This window comes from Brienomyrus brachyistius, chromosome 5 (assembly GCF_023856365.1).
Source record: "Brienomyrus brachyistius isolate T26 chromosome 5, BBRACH_0.4, whole genome shotgun sequence".
Classification (NCBI taxonomy): Eukaryota; Metazoa; Chordata; class Actinopteri; order Osteoglossiformes; family Mormyridae; genus Brienomyrus; species Brienomyrus brachyistius.
Window position 1 is genome coordinate 12248449 of NC_064537.1, and position 24458 is coordinate 12272906.

The 24458-nt window shown below is 46.0% G+C and overlaps 1 protein-coding gene across 2 annotated transcripts in view; it reads left to right on the forward strand.

Moving 5' to 3' along the window:
* prkcaa (protein kinase C, alpha, a) overlaps window positions 1–24458 on the forward strand; it is a 137003-nt gene that overhangs the window by 31347 nt on the left and 81198 nt on the right. For both annotated transcript variants that reach the window (XM_049012840.1, XM_049012841.1), the window contains exon 3: window positions 17869–17951. In XM_049012840.1, coding sequence (XP_048868797.1) covers window positions 17869–17951 — 83 coding nt within the window. The remainder of the gene's footprint in view (window positions 1–17868; window positions 17952–24458) is intronic.

The following is a 24458-nucleotide window of genomic DNA, read 5'->3' on the forward strand; positions in this document are numbered from 1 at the left end:
TGTTGTGATGTGGCGCTATAGAGAAAATAAAATTAAATAAAATGACATTGACCTTCAAGGTCAGGTTGTGCGGATCGCCCTCTCGGCTGAGGCGAATCCAGTGCACTCCACTGTCCGGGATTCATGGGAGTTCAGCAATAGAAGGCAAAGCCCAGGAGTAACCTGAATAACAGAAATGTCATGACTAAAACATAATAAAAGGTCTTTAATTAAATTGGTGTCAGATATAATTCGGTTTTATCTAAAAGGCTAAGTAACCTTGCAGGAGCGCTCGGAAGGACCTACACGCATTCGAAGCCTTCAGCTGTCCATTTGGATTCCGCTATTGGGCCAGTGGATGGTTCCCTACGAGACCATACCTCAACCTTTTGTGGCAGTGGTCTCCGGCACTTTTTTTTTTATAGTAAGCACTACTTTTAGGAATAAAATAATCAGGGGAGATGCCGAGTTATGATGGTTTATTTTCTGCCTGAGGATGCGAGTATGTGGGGGGTAAAGGTGACTGTCTGATTGTCGCGATCGACTTGGGATGTCTTGGGGACTGTCAGTTGCCATCGACCAGTTAGCGGCCAGTGCTACACCACAACGCTGCGCTGTTCCCTTTAGCAGAGGCACGTGGAGCTTCTCCATTGCCACTCCCCCATTCACACCTACATCATTGGCACGCGCCCCTCTGCCCGTAGCCACACGGAGCCAGGCGGTCCCGTTTTCCTAAAGAATGGCACCCTGAGTCTCCATCATCTTGCCCTCTTCTGTGTGTCTGTGTAAGTTTTTTATCCCCTTTCTTTCTACATGGTAGAACATGGGCAGAAGCGGGCAGAATGGGAGAAGGACAAGCTTGATAGTTATATTGTCCAAATTGTCAAAATGATCCATAAAATGCTACTCAGCATGCACTTCATTTCTGCGAAGTCTCTTCTTCAGCTCGTGTTTCGCCAGTTAGTACTGTTGATCTGTAGCTGTCAGGACACTGAACAGCAGCGCTGGATGGTTTCCAGGTTGTGCGTTAAGTTCCCCCCCAGTAACATGCTGTTCCAGGCTGCCAGTCCGGGAGTTAACAGAATATATGGGAGAAGTTAATGTCTGAAGGGTACAGGTGTCAGCAATGAGGATTTAATTGGTTCTGGGTATTTATACAACCCCAGTACCGTACATGTACAACACGGGATGATTTAAAGCCGCTGCAGGAACGTCTCTGCTCGTTGCAGCAGTTGGATGGGGGGGGGGGGGGGGGGGGTGTTGGTACTGTAAGTGACTGTTCTTCTGTACAGTTTGTCATGAGACTGTGAGAGCAGGTCTGTCGGCATTGTCGCTTCTGCCAGATGAAAGTGCTCCATCGTGACCAAGGAAGAGGTGTCCGGCCTTGCCCTTTGCCAGTGGGCTGTCTGCTGAAAACCAACAAGTGTGATTAGTGCATCTGGGCACCCTGCATCTTGTGAAGTTGTTCATGATACTCCCCCTGTTTCTGTCTACATGTCCAGGTTTGTTTTTACCTCATTGTGTGGACTAAATGAATATAATTTTAAAATTCAATAAACCTGAATTTTATTTAAAAAAAAAAACAAACAAAAAAAAATTCTGTGAATGCAATTAAAAAACTGAAATATAAATTAAGGTCTAGGTTAGGGCAGGGTAAAGGTTAGGGTTATCATTGCTAGGGTTAGGTTTACTGTATACCCATAGAAATTAATAGCGAGTCCTTACAATGATAGGAATATACACTATAACATCCCATTCTAAATCCATAGGCATCAATATTTAGTTAGTCCCCCAGCAGTCCTTACTGCTATTACAGCTGCCACCCTCCTGGGAAGGCTTTCTACAAGATTTTGTCGTGTGTCTGTGGGAAATTTGGTCCATTCACCCAGAAGAGGAGTTGTGATGTTGGACGTGAAAGCCTGGCTCGCAGTTCATCCCAAAGGTGTTTGATGAGGTCGAGGTCAGGGTTCTGTATGGGCCGTTCTTCCACACCAAACTCACCCAACCATGTCTTTATGGACCTTGCTTTGTGCACTGGGACACAGTCATGCTGGAACAGAAAAGGGCCTTCCCCAAACTTCCCACAAAGATGGAAGCATAGAATTGTCTAAAGAGTTCCCTTCACTGGAATCACGGATCAGGGGCCTAGCCCAACCCCTGAAAGCTACATACCATTAACCCACCAGTACCAAAATTTACTATTGGCACAATGCAATCAGGCAGGTAATGTTCTCCCGGTATCCTCCAAACCCAGACTCGTCCATCAGACTGCCAGACAGAAAAGCATGATTTGTCACTTCGCACAACATGTTTCTACTGCTCCATAGTCCAGTGGCAGCGTGTTTTACGGCACTCCATCCGATACTTGGCATTGCTCTTGGTGATCTGAGGCTTGCATGCAGCTGCTTGGCCATAGAAGCCCATTCCATGAAGTTCCCAGCGCAGTTTGTGTGCTGAGGTTAATTCCAGAGGAAGCTGGGAATCCTGCAGTTATCGAGTCAACGGAGCGTTGGTGACTTTTACGCGCCTCGGCATTCAGCGACCCTAAACACTTTCACTTTGCAACAATACCACTTACGGTTGACCGTGGAATATCTAGCAGGGAAGAAATTTCACAAATGGACTTACTGCGAAAGTGGCATCCTATGATAATACAGTATCACGCTCTTCAGAACGACCCATTCTTTCACAAATGTTGTAAACCTGCATGGCAAGGTGCTTGACTTCATGCATGCCTGGGCATGAATACTGCAATGGAAAGACTCAAACGCGTCTCCTGAGCTTGGAGATACTATCAGCCGTCCAAAGAACCGGAAAAATGCCGCTCAGCTGTAATCCTCACCGCCCCACAGCACGGAACCGCTCTGGAATTTTCCTGATTTCCTATCTATGTTACAGGATGTGGTGCCGCTTTATTTATTATTGTTGTTTGGATGCCTGGGGCTGCCTTAGCATGCCAGAGATTTGGACACACACCCCCTCTTTGCTGTGCTAATTATATATATCCCCCGTAGCTGCTTCGCTAAGGGTTCATCACAGGGGGAAACTGTAAATCCAACTCTGGAAGTCGCAAGTGATCATCTGCTTTTTTTTTTTAATTTTTGCCCCAGTAGAGGCTCCCTGGGGTAATGGTGACAACGGAGAGAAAAAAAAAATAACTTTAATTATATTGCACACCGTTTTTCAGGTAGGAAGGATCCTGTATTCCTCCTTTCTGTGCTGTGCCATGCAGATGTGCCCAGCCTGCCCCCCCCCCCCCCCCCCCCCCCGAATGAGCCCTAACAACATCATGGAGGCCAGCAGAGACAAAATACTGAATCCTCTGCCTGCTCCTCCCCAGCCCCTTGACTGACTTATGTGCTGAAGTGCCCCCCAAGTAGCATGGTAGTAAGTTTGGGAGATGCCGAGATATGATTCCTATGCTAGTCCACACTGGGCCAGACTTTGGTTATAAACCAGCCTCGCTTATGTGATCTTATTCCTGAATGACAACAGTTCTTCTGCATTGTATTTCATCAGCTGGATCAAAACAAGCGCACCTACTTTTCCCCAGAGAGTCTCAAGTGTTCCTTAATTCTGCATTCTCTTTAAATGGTGCTTTTTTAATGCACCAGGTACCTTACTTTTGGTACTTCAAGAAAGTACCAAAACTGCGGTACTTAAGGTGGTTTTCCACTGCCGTATAAACCGGCACTGAATGACATCACAGCATGAGGCGGGGTACCCCGCTGGCCCTTTTGCTATGTCTGTTTTGGTAACTCTTACTGAATGGCCAATTGAACGTTTCCTCTCTGTTAGAAGTTGATATGCCGGTTCTGGATCAATAATATGTTTGACACAGTCAAGTTTTGTTGTGTTTCCTTTTGCACTTTAATGAGTGCAATAAACATTTACATTTAAGAAAAATCGTTACAGAAAATTGCCATGTCATTTCTAAGCAAAAGAATCGCAATTCACATTTTTCTCCTGAATCGCGCAGGCCCAGCGCCGTGGCGAAGGCGCTACGGCTCTGTAACGGGGACGTCGCCATGATGGGGCATCAGGGCTACATAAGGGGGCACTGTGGTGATCAGGTGCCCGTTAGTGTGTGTTATTGTGAGGCTACCTTCTTTATCTGCTTTTTGACATTGGGTGTCATAAGAAAAAAATGCGGCTTTGGCTTTTTTCTTTTTTTTTTTTTTTTGCTTTTGAATTGCGTGAATCATCACGGGAGGTGAAGAGAGGAGCCCGCACTGACGTCTCTGATGGCCTCGTGCTGAAGATGCGGAGCCGACGATGAAGCCCTCCTCTGTCAGCATCACTTCAGCTGAATGGCTTTGACTTAAAAAAAAAAAAAAAAAAAAAAGCAGGACTCTGTGGGAGGACAGACTACTGCATAGAGTCTTCAGATTACAGCTGTCCGTGCGGCACGTGGCCCAGCCTGTTTACATGACTGTATCCACATTAACAGCTTCCTGGTGGCCTGGTGTATTCATCCGTCCACCTTCCAAGCTTATACCATCTCGGGTTGTTCTGTGTATGTATGTATACGTTTCATCCACCATGTATTGGTCAGTCTGTAATATCATTCTCTCTATCCACGCATCCTGTCTCTCGCCATCTTGTTTTGCATCTGTTTGTGTGTATTCGTACATGTGGTATGCGTGCGAGATACCCATGGACACCAGTGGTGTGGCCCTGTGGCCCAGCCTGTTCCCAGTTACTCAGCCTGGCCAGCTTGTGTCCCAGATCCATTCCATCCAAGGTGTATATGTCGCTTTGGGTGTAGCCGTGCTTGCGGCTGATCCAGAGGGCAGGGTGCCAAGCAGCTTAAGAGGGGAGAATTAACGAGCCACCGATGGCACGCGCCAGTCCAGTCCTGACCCGGGGCTGCAGACAGACCCTGTGGTGTCCCGGGTATGCTTCATTAAAGTTTGGTTTCACTCCTTTCTCTGCTTCCACTGCTGCTGTCTGTATTCAGCGATGCTGTAAACCCATCAATGAAATCAATAGCAGTGCCAGGCTGTTTTTTGTGTATGTGGCTGTGCATGTGTGTGCTTGTGTTTTTGTAATTATTGCCTGGTGGGGACTAGGGCTGCACAATTAATAATAAAAAACAAAAACGCTATATCGATTCACACCTGGTTCCTCCTACCACATTGCAGCTAAAGTTTGGGTCATTTAATTTGTCCACACATCCATTATTATTATTCTTTTTATTATTATTATTATTATTATTATTATTAATTATCTCGTTTATTGTTGTTTTCTGAGTTCATGACTGATTTCAAGGTCACGGTTGTATTGGGTTCCAGAGGCGGCCTATTTGCATAACCGTTTGACAAAGAAATCATTTCAAATCCCATTCCAAAGTTCCGAAATACCAAAAAAGTACCCCACTGGCACTTTTGGTATGGCTGCTTTGGTTACCCTGACTGAATGGCCAGTTGAGCGTTTCCTTTCTGTTGTGAGTAGTTGATATGCCAGATCAATAATATGTTTGGCACAGTCATGTTTTGTTGTGTTTCCTTTGGCAGTTTAATGAATGCAATAAATGTTTAAATTTGAGAAAAAAATATTGTTACACAGAATCGCAATCTCAATTCTAAGCAATTTTTTTTTCAGAATCGTGCAGCCCAATATGTTCCACACAATATGATAAAAACCTACTTTTTACCTTGTGGGGAAATTTTTTTGGTCTCCACAAGGATGACCTCAGTTTTATACAAATCTGTGAATGCAGTCAAAATTTCTTAAATGCCAGAAATCTTGTATTTTGTTTGGTTAATTATGGTTAAAGCTAGGGTTGCATAGGAGTTAAGGTCGTCATTATAGGGATTAAGGTTATGCCCTTAGAAATGAATGGAGAGTTTTCATAAATGAATGAATGCGTGGACTGTGCGTGCGTATGTGCATGCATGTGTGAGTGTGCTTCCCATCCATCCACCCACCCATCTTCCAACAGCTTACCCTAAGGAGCGTAACGGAGCACCTGGGGCTTATCTCAGCAGCATAGGCCCCAAAGCCCACTGACCTCATTCCCTCATATGTGAAGATTCTGGAGACCCACATGATCAGGAGGAAACTCAGAGCAGGTCATGCAGGCCCCTTCTTAACTCTTACATCTGATGATTTCCTATGTTCTCCTCAGAATCACTGTGTGATGAGGAGAATCTGTTGGGCTCAGACTTCCCTGCTACCTCTGCTTCACTCTGGACCATCGGAGCTTGGCCCAGAGTCAGCTGATAGCTGCTCTCCGAACCTCTTTGGCATGAGCCCAGCCAGAGCAGGTGACTGCGAAGCGGCCGGCCTTTGGAATAGCTGAGTAGATGAATCCTGGAATGTACCCAGTGTGGAGGCAAATCTAATGACTCCACAGTGAAATATCAGCTGGCCATCCAATGGCTTTCACAAAACCTGTAGTTTAAACTATTGTGATGAATCTACCCTTCCATAATGGCCTATTACATGCAAGGTCAGGGTGAATCCGGAGGCTGACCCTGGGCAGCTATTAAATCTAGTGATGATACAAATGGGGGGAAAAAAATCTTTTTACTACTTAGTTTTATGATAGAAAACAAAGACTTAAACTTAAAATCTTATAAATAACTGAACTTTGAAGTGAGAACAGGCAGGGTACAGCGTTTTCTGCAGGCGGTTCTTTTTCTGCAGTGTGGAGGTGCGGCCTCGCTTCCTTGGCGTAGAATCGTGGGAAATCTCCCACCGGGGGCCCATGGGCTTAAGGCCCCCGTGCCATGGTTCCAGAAGCTTCCCCTCTTTGTTTGTGTGAAACTTTACAGTTGGCTTGACGTGAAAAGTACCGGTGTACCTTACATAACGAGCTAATTTGTCCACTTACACTCCCTCCTGGCCTCCCACAACACACTTTCCTTATGCTCAGGGAAGATCATGCGGGGGCTTACGCTAACGGCCGCATCGGTGACTCCCCAGCACTCCCACTGGATTTTCTCGCCCACCTGCTGCACCCTGATTGGACATGTAATGACAGAGTCATGTGCTCCGTAACGCTCGACCTCCTCGGCTAGACGGCCATGCCCCTGAGCTCAAAGCAAATTGAATTGGCATGGTTTCTCCCCTCTCAGGTGGCCTAGATAAGCCAGTGCTAATGATTATTAAGAATTGTATTATTTCCTTGCTAGGTAGCTGCTCATGCTTGATTCAGGAAGCTCTGACTCAAGAGACTTGAACCTTAACTGTTGTCTGCCATGGTGCTATTTAAGAAGAGACTAGTGGCCATACTCTGCTTGTCCATACAGATGGGTGATGTTCTGGAGATGTTTTGGGATTGATCCTGAAGGCATTGCAGTAGAGCAGAAACCTGATCCCAAAGTACCTCAACCCTGACTCCACTGTGCTGTTGCCTCATCAGATTTTACTCCATCTGTTCCTGGGTTCAATCAGGAGGGTGGAGTAGTCATATTACATCATCTCCGGCCTCTTGACTGCATGTACCTCATGCTGTGCACATCGCCTCGACGCATTTAATGTGTCTGTTCTCTGGTGCGAATGTGCGTAAACACACGTTTGTGTGGTTTTCAGCTGAGTTATTTAGACGTGACACCGCATTAAAAGCCTTGGTGTTTTGACGTACTAAGGTTGTTTTGGTCTTTAGAGAAATGCCTTTTTAAGTGCTGAGATGGTCCACGTGTTAATATAGACGTTAGAAACTGTGTAGGGCCTTTTTATGGGGACCAAAGCTTGACTCTGGACTTTGACGGCAGCATGACTCCAAGCCAGGTCAGCCTCTCCAGCACTAAGGACTGTATGGCCTCATAATAAATGCTGCTGACTTATCTGTTTGTTAACTGGTCTGGGTGTATTTTTATAAATCAACAACCGAGGCCAAAGCATACAGTCCTAGACATTAAATTACCTCCTTCTAAAAAAAAGGGGTGGATTGTAAAGTTTTGTAAAGGATTCTATGGTCAGGATTTCTGAAGGATTCCCACGTTGGGGACAGGTAGGGCGTCTTTGTTCCTGACACACATTTGTCTTTCCCCATTATTCTGCTAATGAGTGGCTTCTGATCAGGGGAAGGCTGGTCCTGATACAGTCTGATTAGCCCAGCATCCGATCAGCGAGGGCCTGGCAGGACTGAGTGCTGTCTTTGCATACATTCTGGACAGCTGCAGGAAGCTGCTTTCCTGCGTGCCGTTTAAGTGCCAGGCTGCGGTCTGCCTGGATACTTCCCTCCATGGAGGAGGCTGCCTGCTGTTTTCATTCACACGCTTGACAGACACTTTCAGCCGATGTGACCTGCAGCAGAAAGCAGCCAATACCTTTAGCTGATTGCGTCCATTCATCCATCTCCCATATCACTTAGCACCGAAGCCTATTCCAGGAAGTGCAGGGCATGAGGCACTGGGACTTGAACCAGGAAACGTGCTTTAGTCCAAAGACCACTTTCTTAAGTATACAGTACTTGTGTCATGGCTCTGCCGCCACGTAGTGCCCCAGAACCACAAGGCTCACTGTGGCCTCTCGCCTTTTGTATTGTACCTACAGAGAGACACATGGAAACTCCATGGGGCTGTAGTCAAATCAGGCTCTTTGGGCACAGGGCTGCTTATTCTTCTTCTTGCCAAGCATTTCTCTGCCCTGCAGGAAGGGTAACAAATAGGAAAATTATGCAAATCTGTCTAAGTGCAGCTCCTGTTTTCTGAGGGGTGGGGCTTATTCTAATTCTGCATCATTCTTGTTTTTCCACTCTTCTTCAAAACCTCCCTGTAGTGGCCCCCAAGTCGTCATATAAATATAATTAAATATGAATCCCTGCATGTCCTCCGGTGTTAATTCTGGGAGCTGCTGTAATGGATCACTTAGTTATTATTAGAACGCGACAGCCCACTCATAAGCTGTGCCGGGGGGGGAGCAGGGGGGCCCGGCTCCTCAGGGTGACTGCCTGAACTGATCTGCAGGCTAATCGAAGGTTTAACACCCCATGTAACGGCTCCACACGGCTCAGGCGTGTTCTTATCTCCAGGCGTGAGCACATTGTGCATGTCACAGGCGAGAGCATGCATGTGTGGTCACCAGTAAATCTTACTCCTCAAAGGCCACTATAGGGTCATCCTGGCAGGAGAGTCCATCCTAAGCAAAGGGAATTGCCAGGTTGTGCCCCATGTTATCTCGCCTTTACATTTTATATAATTAACCCAGAGTGATATGAAGGTTTTCCCTGTGTGAAAGGGTGAAGTCAGCAGCGTGTATAAGGCACCAAAGTGTATGATGGTGCTTCTCCCCTTCTTGTCCAGCATTAGAGGTAGGGACCAAGTGAGCACTATGGTTCTGTGAAAAGCTGTGTATTTCTTGCCTGGATTTCGGACTCCCACAGCCAAATATTGCCGACTCTGCTACAGACAGTTTTTCATTTCTTGTATAACTATCTTTATTCTTTAGAATTCCGGTGGCAGCAACTTTAAAGGTGTGTCTCAGTGTAATGATTAATATATGAAGCGGATCTGGTTTCAGCAGGGTGGCGGAGAGGGGCCCCTCAGTGCTGCGGTGAGGGAGGAGAGGCCCTAAACTAGCAAACTGGACTCTCGTCGCTCCCCCTTACCCCCATTCCCATTCTTTTTTCTCCGTGCTGAGAACCGTCCCCTGTGTGTACAACACCCCCCACCTCCTCCTTACCACCGCCGTTTAAACAGTGCGGCTGAAGATAATCTGCAGGATTGTTTTGATGCAGCTTCCGTGTGCTCAGACCCCCGCCCTCTGCATGATTCGCCCCAACCGCAGAGCCCAGAGCCGGCGTGGGGCGTGGCTCAGCCGCAAGTCCTCGGAAGCCCACTGTGCACTGAGGCCATTAAACAGCCAGAAGTGCAGGAAGCTCTAAGAGAGCATCAGATGAGCAGTGCAGATGTGGGGGGAGCAGGCAGCATGTCTGCTTGTGCTCTTGCTCCCTTTGGATGGTGCACAGCCGACCTCCGTGCCCTGTCAGATAGACGGTCCGTTTCAGTTTAAAGCACCTTATGTGTTGTACAGTTCACCATTTATACACAGGTGATTTATCTGGCCATGTCAGCTTACTAAGCACCACATCCCACTACACAAAGAACTTTCTTGTTCTCTTCACAGCTGCAATGCTGTTTTTTCAAAGCATTACCGCTCACTTGTTACCGTCCCTATCCAGCGCCCAAAAAGTGGCTATGATCCGCCATTCCTCTGCCGTCCAGTAGGGCTGTTTTGTTTTGTTTCTTTTCCCCATGGCCAGTGGCCCGTTTCTTGCCCTGGTTGCGCAGCACCAGGCAGTCTAATCTCCCTCGGTTACGTGACGCCGGCCTGTGGTTCGCGGACAGGCCCAGCGAGGTGTGGTGGGAAGCAGACCATGAACCCGCTGCGGCCGAGCAGGGGCCCCCACCAGCCAGTTTATGCAGCCGGTCCAGTCCGCTAGCTCATGTGGCAGAAGTTAATTAAACAAAGCCCATGAAAAGGGTGCTTGTATCGCTCCGTTAGTCCTTTGTATGTATTGGCAAGGTAGCTTCTGACGGTATAAGCTGCTGACAGTCCGGTTTCATTGTTTATTATCCTTTGCTCTCACTCCTATCGCTCAGTTTTCCATCGGTATCAAAGTCTGACAGCATGTGTGTCACATACTTAGTGTTGCTCAGTGCTGCTGTTTTCACACCTGCTGGCTTGGGAGGTTATTACAGTAATAGATGCAGATATTTTGGGTGTACCGCGGTATTTCCGGTCGGCGAAATTTATCTCAGGGGACCAGCTCCAGCCCCTCCCCCCTGCGAATTATACCGTGAAATTCAAATTACCGGAATAGGTAAGAGCCAGTTGCTCTTTGAATACGCCGTTAAAATACCGTGTAGTGTGAGTGGGATATGTGAAGAATGGGATGCTGCCCAAGTCTAGTGCAAAGTGACGTTTTGTAAACGCTTCATGTTTCTCTATTTTGGCCCATATTTCACAGGCAGGTGGAGAAATAAAATCACAGTGCTGGGGAAACACTGCAGCTGAACCTGATGTTCACAGTTTGGCCTTTTTCATCCGGACCATGTGGTCAGTCCATACGGACTTCTCTCCCTGGGCCATTTGGGAGAATCCGTTTCCTCTTTTTCCCCTCATCTCGCTCTGGGCAATGATCCCATTTCTCATGAGACGGCAACTGAAATGGGCCGATTGTTTCCTCACCCTGGACGACAGTGTCAGTACGCCTCTTATCCCCACCTCACTAGTCCTTCTTCACTATGACCATTGTTTGCTGCGGCTCAGTAACAACAGCGGGCCCCATGTTTTGGGGCGTGGCCAAAATGCGACTGATGGGGTTTTGCGGTGACTGGCACGCTGGGCGGTAGCTGTGCCCGGGTTCAATGAGGCTGAGGTCATGTGTCTTTGTCACAAGTTGCCCTGTGGGAGAGTCATGAGCCGGAGAGTGGCGAGACAGAATAATGCTACCCTGACTGACAGCCCAACTGGTACCAGTTCTGGGCCGGTCTCCCCTTGTTGGCTCAGTAGAGGGACCTGCACATGGGCCCTTACTGATGGCCCGGCTGGTACCGGCTCTGGGCCGGTTTCCCCTTGTTGGCTCAGTAGAGGGACCCACACGTGGGGCATTGATTGACAGCCCAGCTGGTACCGGCTCTGGACCGGTTTCTACTTGTTGGCTCAGTAGAGGGACCCGCATGTGGGCCCTGACTGACAGCCCGGCTGGTACCGGCTCTGGGCCGGTTTTCCCTTGGCTCAGTAGAGGGACCCACACGTGGGCCCTGGCTGGCAGCTGTAGTCCAAAAACACGGATGCTGCTCTGCATGCGGATCGCAACATTTGTCTGCACGTTACAGACATAGGGCTGTTTACAGGAATCGGTACCTTTTCCTCAGATTACGAACTCTTTCGAATTTTGCCAGTTCTATGTAAAATCATCTCTGGTAAAGACGCACCCAGGGTTACATGGATTTATGTTTCTGCTTGGGCTGTATGCTAGTTCTGTCCTGTCCCTTACATTGTCTCAATGCTCTGGGCTGGGCACAGATGGATGCATGTTATTTGCGTGTCTCTTACTGTCTTCTGGCAGAAACTGACTGCAGTCCCCTATCTGATACTGTCTTCAGATACACTGGCCAATTTATTATGATTATGTCATTTTAGACCTCTGCTTGTTTCCGTGGAAACAGGCTACTGTCTCCCATTGATTGACCCCCCTCACCAAAAGCTACCTTCATGTTCACAGTAGTGTTCTCTAGGCCAGCAGCTGGAGCACAGGTCAGTTTGCCTCAGAATTGTCTCATTTATCCCTCTCTCTCACCTTGCTCCCATGTTACTTGGGCACTGAACACTTCAGCACGCTGTTAAACTTCTGCAGCCAACTGGCTGAGCCAAACTATGTGCATTTTGTGCTGTGGGCCTGGTTTAGTGCTTCCTGAAAGTGAAGGGATGTAGATAGAAAAGGATGTGCAGCTCAGCATCCAAGCACATTTATCCAAGTGCAATGTTCACATCAAGAAACCTGACCCATTTTACACTTAGACACTCAGTGCCAAAGAATTCCCAGGGATATTAATGGATATTGGGAAATTTATGCAATGATTTGTCAGATCACACCACCTTTTTAAAAGCCTCTTCAAACTTGGAAAAGACTCTGGATGAACCCCTGCTTTATGGACGTCATACATTGTGTAGTTTTGTGGACCTCCCATTAAATATCCATTAGAGGAAGATGCACATCTTGACTCATTTCAGTCGGGAGATGATTACATTCCGCATGATTCCCATTGGCTGATAACCTGTTGTTACTAAGTAACATGAAAGCTGTAAATGTCTGATGAATAGAGGCTGTGTAGCACTGAGATATTGATCCCAACTGAGACTTCTCTATTCTCTTAGAAGGAGAGTAGGAATAAGCCACCACACTTGATCCATTCTTTTTCCTTTTCAGTTTACTGAAATTCTTTACAATTCTAACATTAATGTTTTCTATCACAATATACAAAGTTTGTTACTTTTTTCAAGGTTCATTGTCATTCCTGCAGATCAACACACACCGTGTAGCGTTGAGGAACTACTGTAAATGTGGTTTCTCAGGTCCCAGCACACAGTACAGAAAAACAGAAGAAAATACTGTGTTCATATATATTAGAAACAGCCAGTAGTTTTAAGTAAGACATTCAAGTAGTAAATAAATGAAACCCAAGTTAAGCATTAAAGGAGCTGTTCTGAATTACAAAGTTGATTGACAAGCGGTCGCATTGGGTGTTTTTAATCAGTGACACCTCTGTACTGACACCCAGAATTTGTGTGTAGGATCCCTTTGGGAGCCAAGGACTACAATTGCAATTAATAGTACAATGACAAAGCAGAACTGAATGAGTCAGTAAAAAAAAAGACACTTAATAAAAAGAAAATGCCTGTGGAAGATGTGCAGAGATGCTAAATGTTGCTTGTCAATGAATTTATGAATCCAATATATTTGCAACATTTTTACAGAAGCAAGCGTGCCACGACTTTCTCTGTACTGTCTAGAAAACGAGTTGGAGAATGGAGTTAAAAATATAAAATATACAGTAAATGGGATATAGAATGTCTCCACCTGCATCCCAGAGAACTTCTCCATATCTACCCATGAGGTAGACTGATACCGTGTGAGGGGACTTCTTTCGGAAGAGTAAGGGTCTCGGTTTGCCCTGAGATCATTAATGATCGATGACAGCAGGAGGTTGGCTCCTCTGAGCTGCTCATCCTTTTTTATCCACATCCACAGTGCTGTCGGTTTGAGTGTCGTTATGTCAATAATGGTGAATTGCAGTGGGTCCCAGTCCTGGGATGCTTGAGTGTGACAGATTCCCATCTTGTGGTACCATTGGCCCAAAACCACCGCAGTCTCATTCGCGCGGTGAATCAGAAACTCTGGCCTGCTACAGCTGGCCCAAGTTGGCAAACGTCTGCTCCGTCAGACCAGCTCCTACAGTGCTTGTTGTGTGTGAGACAGCTTGGGTTGGTCATCACTCTCCTCGCTCCCTTGTTTCCTTCTTGAGTGTGATTCATGTTGAGGTCTGTTTGTCGCCCTACAAACCCCTCATGTTTGCCACCCTCAGATTGCCTCTCTCTGCTCCCATGTGATTGCGAACACAGCCTGGGCACTTAACGCTTGCTGTCTTCTGTATGCCATTAGGACACACTTTGTGGGTGGAGAGCTAAGCCACGCCATTTGGATGGATTCCACTATCTGTTCCTGACAGGCCATCATAAGTCCTGTCAACGATGCGGCAGTAGCTTGTAGAGGGCCAGACACCCAGCCCGAGCAAAGCATCACTAATTATCTCATAGTTGAGATATCAGATAATCTTCTCAGAATAAAAGCATTTCACATGGCCAACCAAGGTATTCTATAATCCAGTGCCATCTTGGGGTACATTTGGGGGCAGGTTTCTTTTAACTTTTTTAAAGGAACTAAGAGCTTCTTGGCTGATTGGAGACACTGTCGAAAGCTGGTGTTGTGCACAGATAAAATATTCACTACCAAGAAATTAGGTCGGGTGTTTAGATTAACAAGTTAATTATTAATCATTGACTGAGGAGACATTTTTATTATGTAAGCTGAAAGAGTGTCAGGTACAGGGGGATGTGGACGACTTAATTAACTGCCCCCATCTCTTTCCAAAATGCTTATCCAAGTGAGATGTTCACTGCTCTCATTTAGCCTACCACTGCTATTTTCGCAGTATCTGCATTACCACTCGGATTGAAAATGACAGATAATTGGAAGAGCAACCTGTTTTTATCCCAGTGCCCCAACCACATAAAAGCCCTCTAACAAAGTTCCCTGACATTTTTCGTAATCACCAGATGATCTCATGCTTGTTATAAAGAGAAGCTTAAATGTATTCTTCTGAAGCCAGTCTGAAGGTTTCATCCATAAATCTGGGCTGCAGGATTTCATACTGGTTTATTCGATTTCTGGATCGTGTCAGCCCTGTAATGATTTTCCCTCTCGTGCCGCCGGCTGCGAGTCGCGGCCACATTGTTCCCCCGACTTCTCCCATTTAAGTTCCACAGAAGTGGATCGAGCCATTCTGGTACCTCACTGAGCTGGGTTTTTGTCGGAGGTGGCCTTTGTATCTTCTTGCCATGAAGGCCCCCCCCCCACCCTCGTTCACACACATTTCAGGACCCTGCCGGCTGAGCGGGGCGCATTGACAGGCAGCCAAGGTCGAACCAACTTCCGTACCGGCATGCCACTTCTGTTGGGTGTGGCGTGAAGACCGGCAGCTGAGTTGTGCCCGTCCACATGTGGCCCTTCGTGTGAGAGGGGGACCAATCACCATATTACGTGGCAGATAAAGGGCCCAGGACAAAATCCCCCCTCCGTGCCTGAGGGATCACTGGATTTAATAGGTATTGATCTAAAAAGCCACACTACATTGTTGCCTCTACATAATTTATTCTGCCCTGAAAGTGAAATGATGATAAGGTCATGGTGAGACATGCCACTCATCCCTGCCCATTAAAAGTCACCCTGACATTTGAGCACCTCTCCTTTAAAGGTGCTAATTCTCTTTGCATAACAGCAGCTCTGCTAAGCAGCCCGGCCAGCTGCTGCCCTGCGCCTCGCTCCTCTGACTGGGGTCCAGGTCTGGCGCAGAGTGAAACCAGTCGTTGCCTTACGCTGTTCATCTGCTTAGCGAGAGCTTGCTGGCTGGTACTCCCTGTAGCAGATCACCCCTGGACACGACTGCACGCTCACATACTCAGGCATGTTATGCTGCATGCTAAACTGTAATGCGACTTAATGCTAAACCGCTCGTTGCATCTTTGGCTGCATTGAAAACCCGTGGTGACATTCAGATGGTTGTGGCAGCAATGCCCAGTGAGTTGTGTGTGTTTTTTTGTGCTCCATTTCAGATAGGTGCTAGACCAGCAGCTCTGCCTGCAGCTGATGGCTATTATTGGATTTTTTTGACGGTAAATGATTTCCATGGTTACATGTCTTGCAGGAACACACAGAGATTCTCCTGTTTTGTACACTACGTGATATGATATGACATGATATGATATCAGGGCAGTTTGTGGCTCTTCAGGTTAAGACCAACAATCTAAAGGTTGCTGGTTCACATCCCATGGCCAGGAGAGTGATCATTGACTCTGAACATTGCTTCAGGGGTGCTAGATAAATGCCCTGAGCTTTGCATTCCCGTGTGTCTCATAGTAGAGCAAAACTCAGATCTGGAGAAATGTCAAGATAAAGCATGATCATCATATGCTAACAGCTTTTTAAGGTAACATGATTGCAGTGAGCCGCCTTGCCCTCTGAGGAGCGAGGACCCTGCATGAGGTTTAATATGGAAGCTTTCAGTCACCCGTCCTAAACTCATGTGCAACGTAAGAAATGAAATTGATGCTTAATTTTCCTGTGAATTGCACATCATTCTGGTAAAATAACATTGATTTCCTTTTGGGGTCACAGCTGTTTACCACAAACCCCCAATGTTGCTGCCTGATCCCAGTTGTTACTTATTTTGATGCCTGTGTGGTTCCTGCTTGTGGAGAGCATCTGTCACGCCCTGGAGCAAATGCAGCACCTGACCCGAGAGACACCAATTTCAGAAGACAGCTACACATGCTTAGTGTGTCGTACAGTTTTCCCTCACTTGCATTAATTTGGCTTGTGATTCACTTTGGACAAGTTTCAGGACTTGGTTAGACAAACGTCTCCCCAGCCACATATACGCTTCCAATATATAATTACCCGTTTGATTTTCCGTGATGGAGAAATTGTGGCAATCAGTCTTGTGGACATGCAGTATAGTCGGTTCATTCATCTCGCCAGGAAATGCATTTTGTGCCGTCTTCTGGGCCATATTAGGGTAGAATGAGACCTATGTGTTAAGTCAATGCTGTGTTAAGTGACATTGACTGTGTTGTGAGAGGCCATTTCTTCCAAGGTGCTATCTGATGAGGTCTGCCACCAATAGGACTTCACTTATCAGGTGGGTGCGAGGCTGGACCAGGCCCAGCCTACACCCAATTCATGACTCGTTATTATTAACGAGCCAGCAACTTTCGGACCGGGTGATGGCGTGACTTATTGGACCCTCGATGGCGCTGAGATATTTATGTGTCTGACGGGGAGGGGAACGGGGCTGGTATTTTATTTTTGCATTGATTGTGCTCTTGGTTCCAGATGTCTCTGTGCAGGTACACCGGTCGGTGTTTGGATCTAAACCATGCCTTCTGTCCATCCGCGGGGACAGAATGCCATGTCTAGTGTCCTTGGTCACACAGAGCGCCTGATTGAAGTAAGGCACTGGTGAGAAATGTGAAGGAGGGCTCTCAGATGCTGATGGGCTGTAGCTTTGTATATTTATTAGTATTATTTCTTGGGTCTCCTCCATTAAGCTTGGATTTTGCACCATGGCAGCCAGGTCCAGGCAGATGAATGACAAGTTCTGTCATCACAGAATCTTAGCTTTGCCTGACAGTCTGAGTACGGAGGAGTAGATCTACAGGCCAGGTGGTGCCAGGCCTGCGGAGAGAGGCTGCTGTACCCTGCTCCCAGCACATACACTCCCGTAGCGGCCTGCAGCTCCATCTGCCGCGGTCGTGGGGCATCCGCCGTGTGGGGGGTGGTGTGTGGGTTAGGACTCTGTGTCCGTGATTGGAAGGTCGCCAGTTCAAATCCCACAATCGGCAGAGTGATTTCACCAGTGGGCACCTGAGCAAGGCCCTCGATTGCATCAGGGACTATCTGACCCTGCATTCTCAATTGTATGTTACTTAGTATAAAAGCTTCTGCTGTAAATAAATGTAAATTTGTACTCAGCTGGGGGAAGTGTGTGTGTGTGTGTGTGTGTGTGTGTGTGTGTGTGTGTGTGTGTGTGTGTGCGTGTGTGTGTGTCTGTGCGCAGGGAGCTGCACTAACACCCTGCCTCTTGCTCCCTGCAGTTTGCTGTTTCGTGGTCCACAAACGGTGCCATGAGCTTGTCACCTTCTCCTGCCCTGGGGCTGACAAGGGTCCCGACACAGACGTAAGTGCCCCCGCCCTCGTCTTTCCCACCCCAGTGTGTCTAATCGGTTTCCATACAGTCTCTTCACTCACTGTGTCTCAGTTTCAGCCATGTGCACATTTCTGCACGATGATCATCTTCCAGATGCTCCCTCTTGTTCTTTAAATGTCACTGAAAGTGGATTATGCAACTTGAAAGGGCATTTTAATGTGCTACATCTAGCTCGTTTGCATCATTTAATCTCTGAAGTTCTGACATTCCAGTTGTTTTGTTATCTAGATTGAGGTTATGAAATTTGTTGTAATTATGCCCATGATTCTCCTTGGGTAATTTGTATGTGTGATAACAGCTCAAATTGCGTAGTCTCTGCCCTTGCCATATCTCTCAGGCATGTCAGATGTTTGGGACCTTGCCATGAGGTGTGTGCCGATGTCACTGAGCGCTTTTGGCGTGTAGTGCGTGTACGTGTGACTGGCCCACGTGCTGTCCTGGATGCATGTGTAACCATGTATGTGATATGAACTTGTGCTGCATCATATGGCACGAAATGGAAATTAGTGCTGAGGGAGTCCTGATTATGTTAACAGAAGCTGGTCAGGGCTTCAGGAAGCAGGAAGTCCCTTTACACATCTTGATATAGTCCTTCTGAAAAAGAAAAAAAGAGGCGTATACAAGAATTCTCAACGACAACTGTAGAGAAAGGTTAATCACAACCATTTACCAAATACCGACTTGAAATATTGGTCCGTTCCAGGTTGTTGCTGTTTCATTTTTAAAGCAACAAATTGTTTTCCAGTGTTCATATTTTCATCTATTCTTATTCCGACCACTCACTGTTAGTCAGACAATATATGACTGGCCATTGGAATTTGTCAGCAACAGTTTAAAATGTATGCAGTCACCCCTTCGCATTTTTGAGGGTTAGGGGTAGAAAATTCACAAATAATATTCGGGCATCTCTAACCTCAACTCATAACAGTCCGCCAACCTGAATTATAACAAAAAGTCTCTATATTAGCAATTTAAGCAAACATTACTCGGCTGTACACTTTGCTTTGTCATTTCCTATCTAGACTTTTTCTACAGTATATAACGAATGGTAAGTTGGGATGCTAAGGTTAATGTAAATAAAATCAGAATGTAGTGATTTGTGAATCAGATAAACACATATTTAATTGAAAATAGAGCAAAGACAACACGCAACAAGCCAGTAAGATGACTGGGTATAGAAAAACCTTCCCAGAGAGGTAGTCTCTATGCAGTGAAGATGGGGAGAGGTTCACCACTCTGTGAAGGACTGTGTGGGCAAATAGTGAAACGATTTAAGAACAATGTTCCTGAGCATGATATTGAAAAGAGAATCATCATCTGTGGTATATAATATCACTAAAAGATTCAGAGAATCCGGAGAAATCTCTGTACGCAAGGAACAAGGTCAAAAACCAGTATTGGATAGCTGTGATCTTCGGTTCCTCAGGCTGCGCTGCATTAAAAACAGACACGATTCTATAGTGGAAATCACTGCATGGGCTCAGGAACGATTCTGAAAACCACTGTCAATGAACAGAGTTCACCGCTGCATCCTCAAATGCAGAAGGAAACTCTACCATGCAGAGAAGAAACCATATCTGAACATTATTCAGAAACGCCGCCGACTTCTCTGGACTCAGGCTCATTTAAAGATGGACTGAGGCAAAACGGAAAAACGTCCTGTGGTCTGACGAATCAATTTCAAACTCTGGATCCCTCTAGGCTAATGCAGAGAAGGACCATCCAGCTTGTTATCAGTGGATAGTTCAATAGCCAGCGATGGTATGGGGGTGCATTACTGACCATGGCTTGGGTAGCTTTCACATCTGGGAAGGCAGCATTAATGCTGAACGATATATACAGGTTTTATATGATATATGCTGCCATCCAGACTACATCTTTTTCAGAGAAGGCCTTGTATATTTCAGCAGGACCATGCCAAATTGCATTCTGCATGTATTACAACAGCATGCCTCTGTAGTAGAAGAGTTCAGGTGCTAGACTGGCCTTCCTGCAGTCCGCATTTGGTGCATTATGAAATGAAAAATACCACCAAGGAGACCCCAAACTCAAAATACCACAGAGGAGATTCCAAACTCAAAATACAACCGAGGAGACCCCAAACTCAAAATACAACCGAGGAGACCCCCAGTATCATGGACAGCTAAAATCCTGTTTCGGGCAAGAATGGGACAACATTCAACTTTCAAAACTCCAGCAACTCATCTCCTCACTTTCTAAACATTTACAGAGTGTTGATAAAAAAGAAGAGGTGATGCAACACAGTGGTAAACATGCCCCTATCCCACCTTTGTGAAATGTGTTGCTGGCAACAAATTCAAATTGAGCATACAATATGTCATAAATCAATAAAATTTTCAACATTTGTTGAAAAGTTTCAACATTTGATGATACCTTTGTTCTATTTTCCATTAAATGTAGGTTTATAAGATTTGAAAGTCATTGCATTCTGTTTTTATTTCCATTTTACACAGCATCCCAACATCTTTGTTGTAAATTATGCCTCTTTGTGTACAAATTTACGGCTGTACTCACTAGGAGTACTACATTTTGGACCGATCAAAAATAGATCAAAAATAACCTCTCCCCTCACATCCTGTTAAATCTGACCCCAAAGGGGTTTAAAGCTGTTTAAATGTTGTATGCACTGACACTAACAAATATTACATTGCACTAATATTTATACGTTATATCATTTTATGCGATCCAGATCATTTTCTGTGCATGTGCGCTGTGTAAAATGTAAATAAAAACAGACTGCAATGATTTGCAAATCATGTAAACCCATATTTACTTGAAAATACAACAAAGCCAGAGTATCAACCAAACAAAATAGGCATTTTTAGCATTTTTAGTTTTTTGATTGATTTTTATAAAATTTAGTTTCCCCTTGTGAGGACCAAAAAGGTGGTCACCACTAGAGGTCGACCGATATGGGTTTTTCAATATCCGATACCGATATTTAGGAGTCAGGGTCAGCCGATGGGCGATATATGCTGCCGATTTCTCTTGGCCGATAATTGGACGTTTTCCCCTCTATTTGCATGGTAAAATATCACACTAATTGCAACAAATGATACACAAAATTTCTCAACTTAGCGTTTATTGAATACTTACTGTAAATTTAAATACAAACTTAAATAACAAAAACAAAATACAACTTGTAAACAATAACTTTAACTTGACTTGGTGAAATGCTGCCATGCAGGATTAGATTTTTGTTCTGCCATCAGATAGCAATTACTAAAACAGAAGAAAAAAATTACAGTTTAGCATTTTTATTATAGTGCCTTCATCTTCAATTCATTCTGCAATTCAAGTATTCCAATAATAAAAATTTTAACAATTAAAATGATTTTTAACGATGAATAAAAACGTCTGCGAGCCCACCAACAAGCGCACAAAACTAACTCTGTCAGAAGCAATGATCCTTAACGTTACCTGTAAGCTACAGCTGGCTGAAGGCTCATTATCATTACGGCAGTTTCCGAGAGCGTAATTCGCGTTCTCTTTCAAAAGCGCTCGCGTTTTCTTTTAAAGCAACATTTCAAGCAGACCAGTTAAACAAACAAGTCTTTGGAAGGTCAGAATATAAGCCTTACTGTTTTCTCCCAGGACTCTTCCAAAATTTCTGGCTGGGGTCCTGCACAAGGCAGCATGGGTCACGTGTCCCACAGCAACAATAACACTGGGCTGCCCGCAGACGTGCCTGTCTGTAAATTGGTGTACTACACTCGGATATCGGCCAATGCCAGTACATTAAAAAATGCCATATATCGGCCCGATATATCGGCCGGCTGATATATCGGTCGACCTCTGGTTGCCACAACACCAGAATAACAGGTTGTTATCAAACGTCATCTATACATGGAACCCCCGTCCCTCCCCCACACACACAAACACACACAGACGAACACACACATATTAATTGCAAGGGATGCACTGTCAACATGCATTTTAATCAACCAGTATTCCCAGTTCACAGAGCATGCAGAGCACCAGCCAGCGAGTGTGGCATCCGCGTGCCTGTGGAAGGACATGGCCTTCTGTCACTAGCAGGTCAAGCAGGGGGGAGGTGGCCAGAGCACAGCACGAGGTCGCTGTAGCCGGGTGACTCGGCCCCCGCACTGGATGGGGCTGGTGGTATCCTGAAAGCACCCTGAGCTCTTTTTTCTGAAGTCCCCTCATATTAATATGGTCTTCTAGCACTGCCAGCGCTCATGCTGCCACAAGGCTTTGGTTTTGATGGGAAGGACTCCACTGCACACTGTGTTTTGTTACCTGGTCCCTCATTTCTCTCAGGGTGTGGGGTGATGTCATTAGAAGGAGAGATGCCTTTAAAAAGAGTACCTCCTGCAGGAGCAGACACTCTTTGTTGACTTGGAGATGCGGCTTTGTTGGCGTGCAGCTGTTCTTCAGTGGGATGAAGGGGATGATGAACTTCTCACTGGAGGCCAGCCTGCTGCAGCTACCACGTCTCTGCCAGACACTGCCAGGTGCTCTGATGTGGGTTAGAAGAGCCAGTGGCTCCCCCAGAGGAATGTGGACGACAGAAGAATGACAGCTTCCTCCTATTTTCCTTGGGCTTCTGGGTGTTAGCTAACAGCAGTGCTGGCCGGGGGTGGAGAGCAGAAAAGTCCCACATGCTGAGCAGAAAAGCTCTTTGAGGCAGGTGCTGCCCTTAACGATCCTCTTTTTGAGGTGAGACTCGGATATCTCTCCCAGTTGGTGGTTAAATCACGCTAACGCCATTTCTATGCAGCGGCGCTAGCCTATGTTAGCTGATGGGGATGTGCAGATGTTGACCTGCAGATGGGGAATGGATTCTGCCTGCCCCTGTTGACTGTCCTGGGCTTCACTTCCTTATCGGGGCTTTCAGATTGCTGCTGTTGTGAGCTTGTTGCCTCCCACCTATGCCCCGCCCCATCTGCCTGATGACTCCGGCGCTGGGTTTCCTCGGAGCCCCTCCAGTGACCCGATCATTCTCCCATTAACGGTGCCCTTTGATCATCAGAGGTGCACGTCAGGCCTGCTGAGACATTTGCATCTTTTTTGGAACACGGTGCCCACGCACCCTTTTATGCACCGCCTTTGTTGGCAGCTCGTGGTTAAAATGGGGAAACGCATTCTTGTTGGTTACGGTGAAATGCAAGTGCCATTGAGGAGTCGGGTATGTCAGGGTGCATTTCGGGTTCGAAGTACCAGCTGTGCAGTGATTGCGTTGCCCTGCGTGTCTCCAGTGAGATGCTAGGTTCGCATGTTTTGCCGCAGTCATTGATCAAACATGTTCTCATTGTAGAGGGACAACATTTTGAACCTGTGCTTATTTTTAGTGCCCTGATGTCTGTACTTCCCCCTTAATCTTAAAATGCATGCTTTCCCTTTCATCACTGCCACGTGCATTTAATGTAACAGCTTTGATCTTTTCTGAGCCATTGTGACACTCATCGTCTGGATACAAAACAAAACTCTGATTTATATGACGTGGGCCGTCAGGTCGCTTTAATGTCAGTCGTTGTCAGGTTTGTTGTGGCACCGACATCAATTGAAATGAATCACCTGAGCAAAGACTAATTTGTTTAATGTGCTTTTATTCGTCACTTAATTTTTTTAATATTGCAACATTAAAAACAGGCATAAAAAAGCAAAGCATAAACAGATGTGAACTTCACACTGGTGATTTTTGAAGATGTAGTGTTTAATCCATCTATCCGTCCTTCTTAACCATGTAACTGGTGTGGAATCACAACAACCCTGGAGCCTGTAGCAGGAGGCACAGGGCATGAGTCAGGGAGCTGGGAGGGAACAAAAACGTGGACTGTCTGGGGTCCCTGCAAACCGGGGTGCGAAACATTGTCCTTGAGCACATGCATCACAGGGAACACACCCTGTGTTTTAACAGGTTATAACAGCAATATAATGTGGTATTATTGCTTCAATACTGAAGCCAAGTCCTGTTTTGCAGGTAATCTATTTTCAGTGCTTGTTAATGTGACAGAACTTTTACTTTCGGTAAAATCTGTCACAAAGGGTGTGTCTTGATTTGAGGTCTACAACGCCGACTGTGGGGAAAACTCCATTCTCCTTGAGGGGAATAGTTTGACACCTGCGGCAGTCGCATTGCATGTGTGAGTATGCAGTCAGTATGCAACATGAGTATGCAACCTGTCAGTATGCAACAATGCAAATTACCAGTGGGAATGCTTTGCACGGTAACTTGGATGGATTAGGGCAGAGGCAGCCCCCCCCCCCCCCCCCACCCAGATACAAGTCCAGGGTGCTAAGTTTGTATGAGTCCCTCAATGGAAATGTTCATTGCAGGATACACACACATATAATCATATGTATGTGATGCATTTCTTTTCATCCGTCTTGGATGGAGCAAGATATATATATAAAATATATATAATATAAAATGTGCTATAAAATGTGATATATATAAAATGTGCACCTCACACCTCTGGGGCCCAGGTTCGA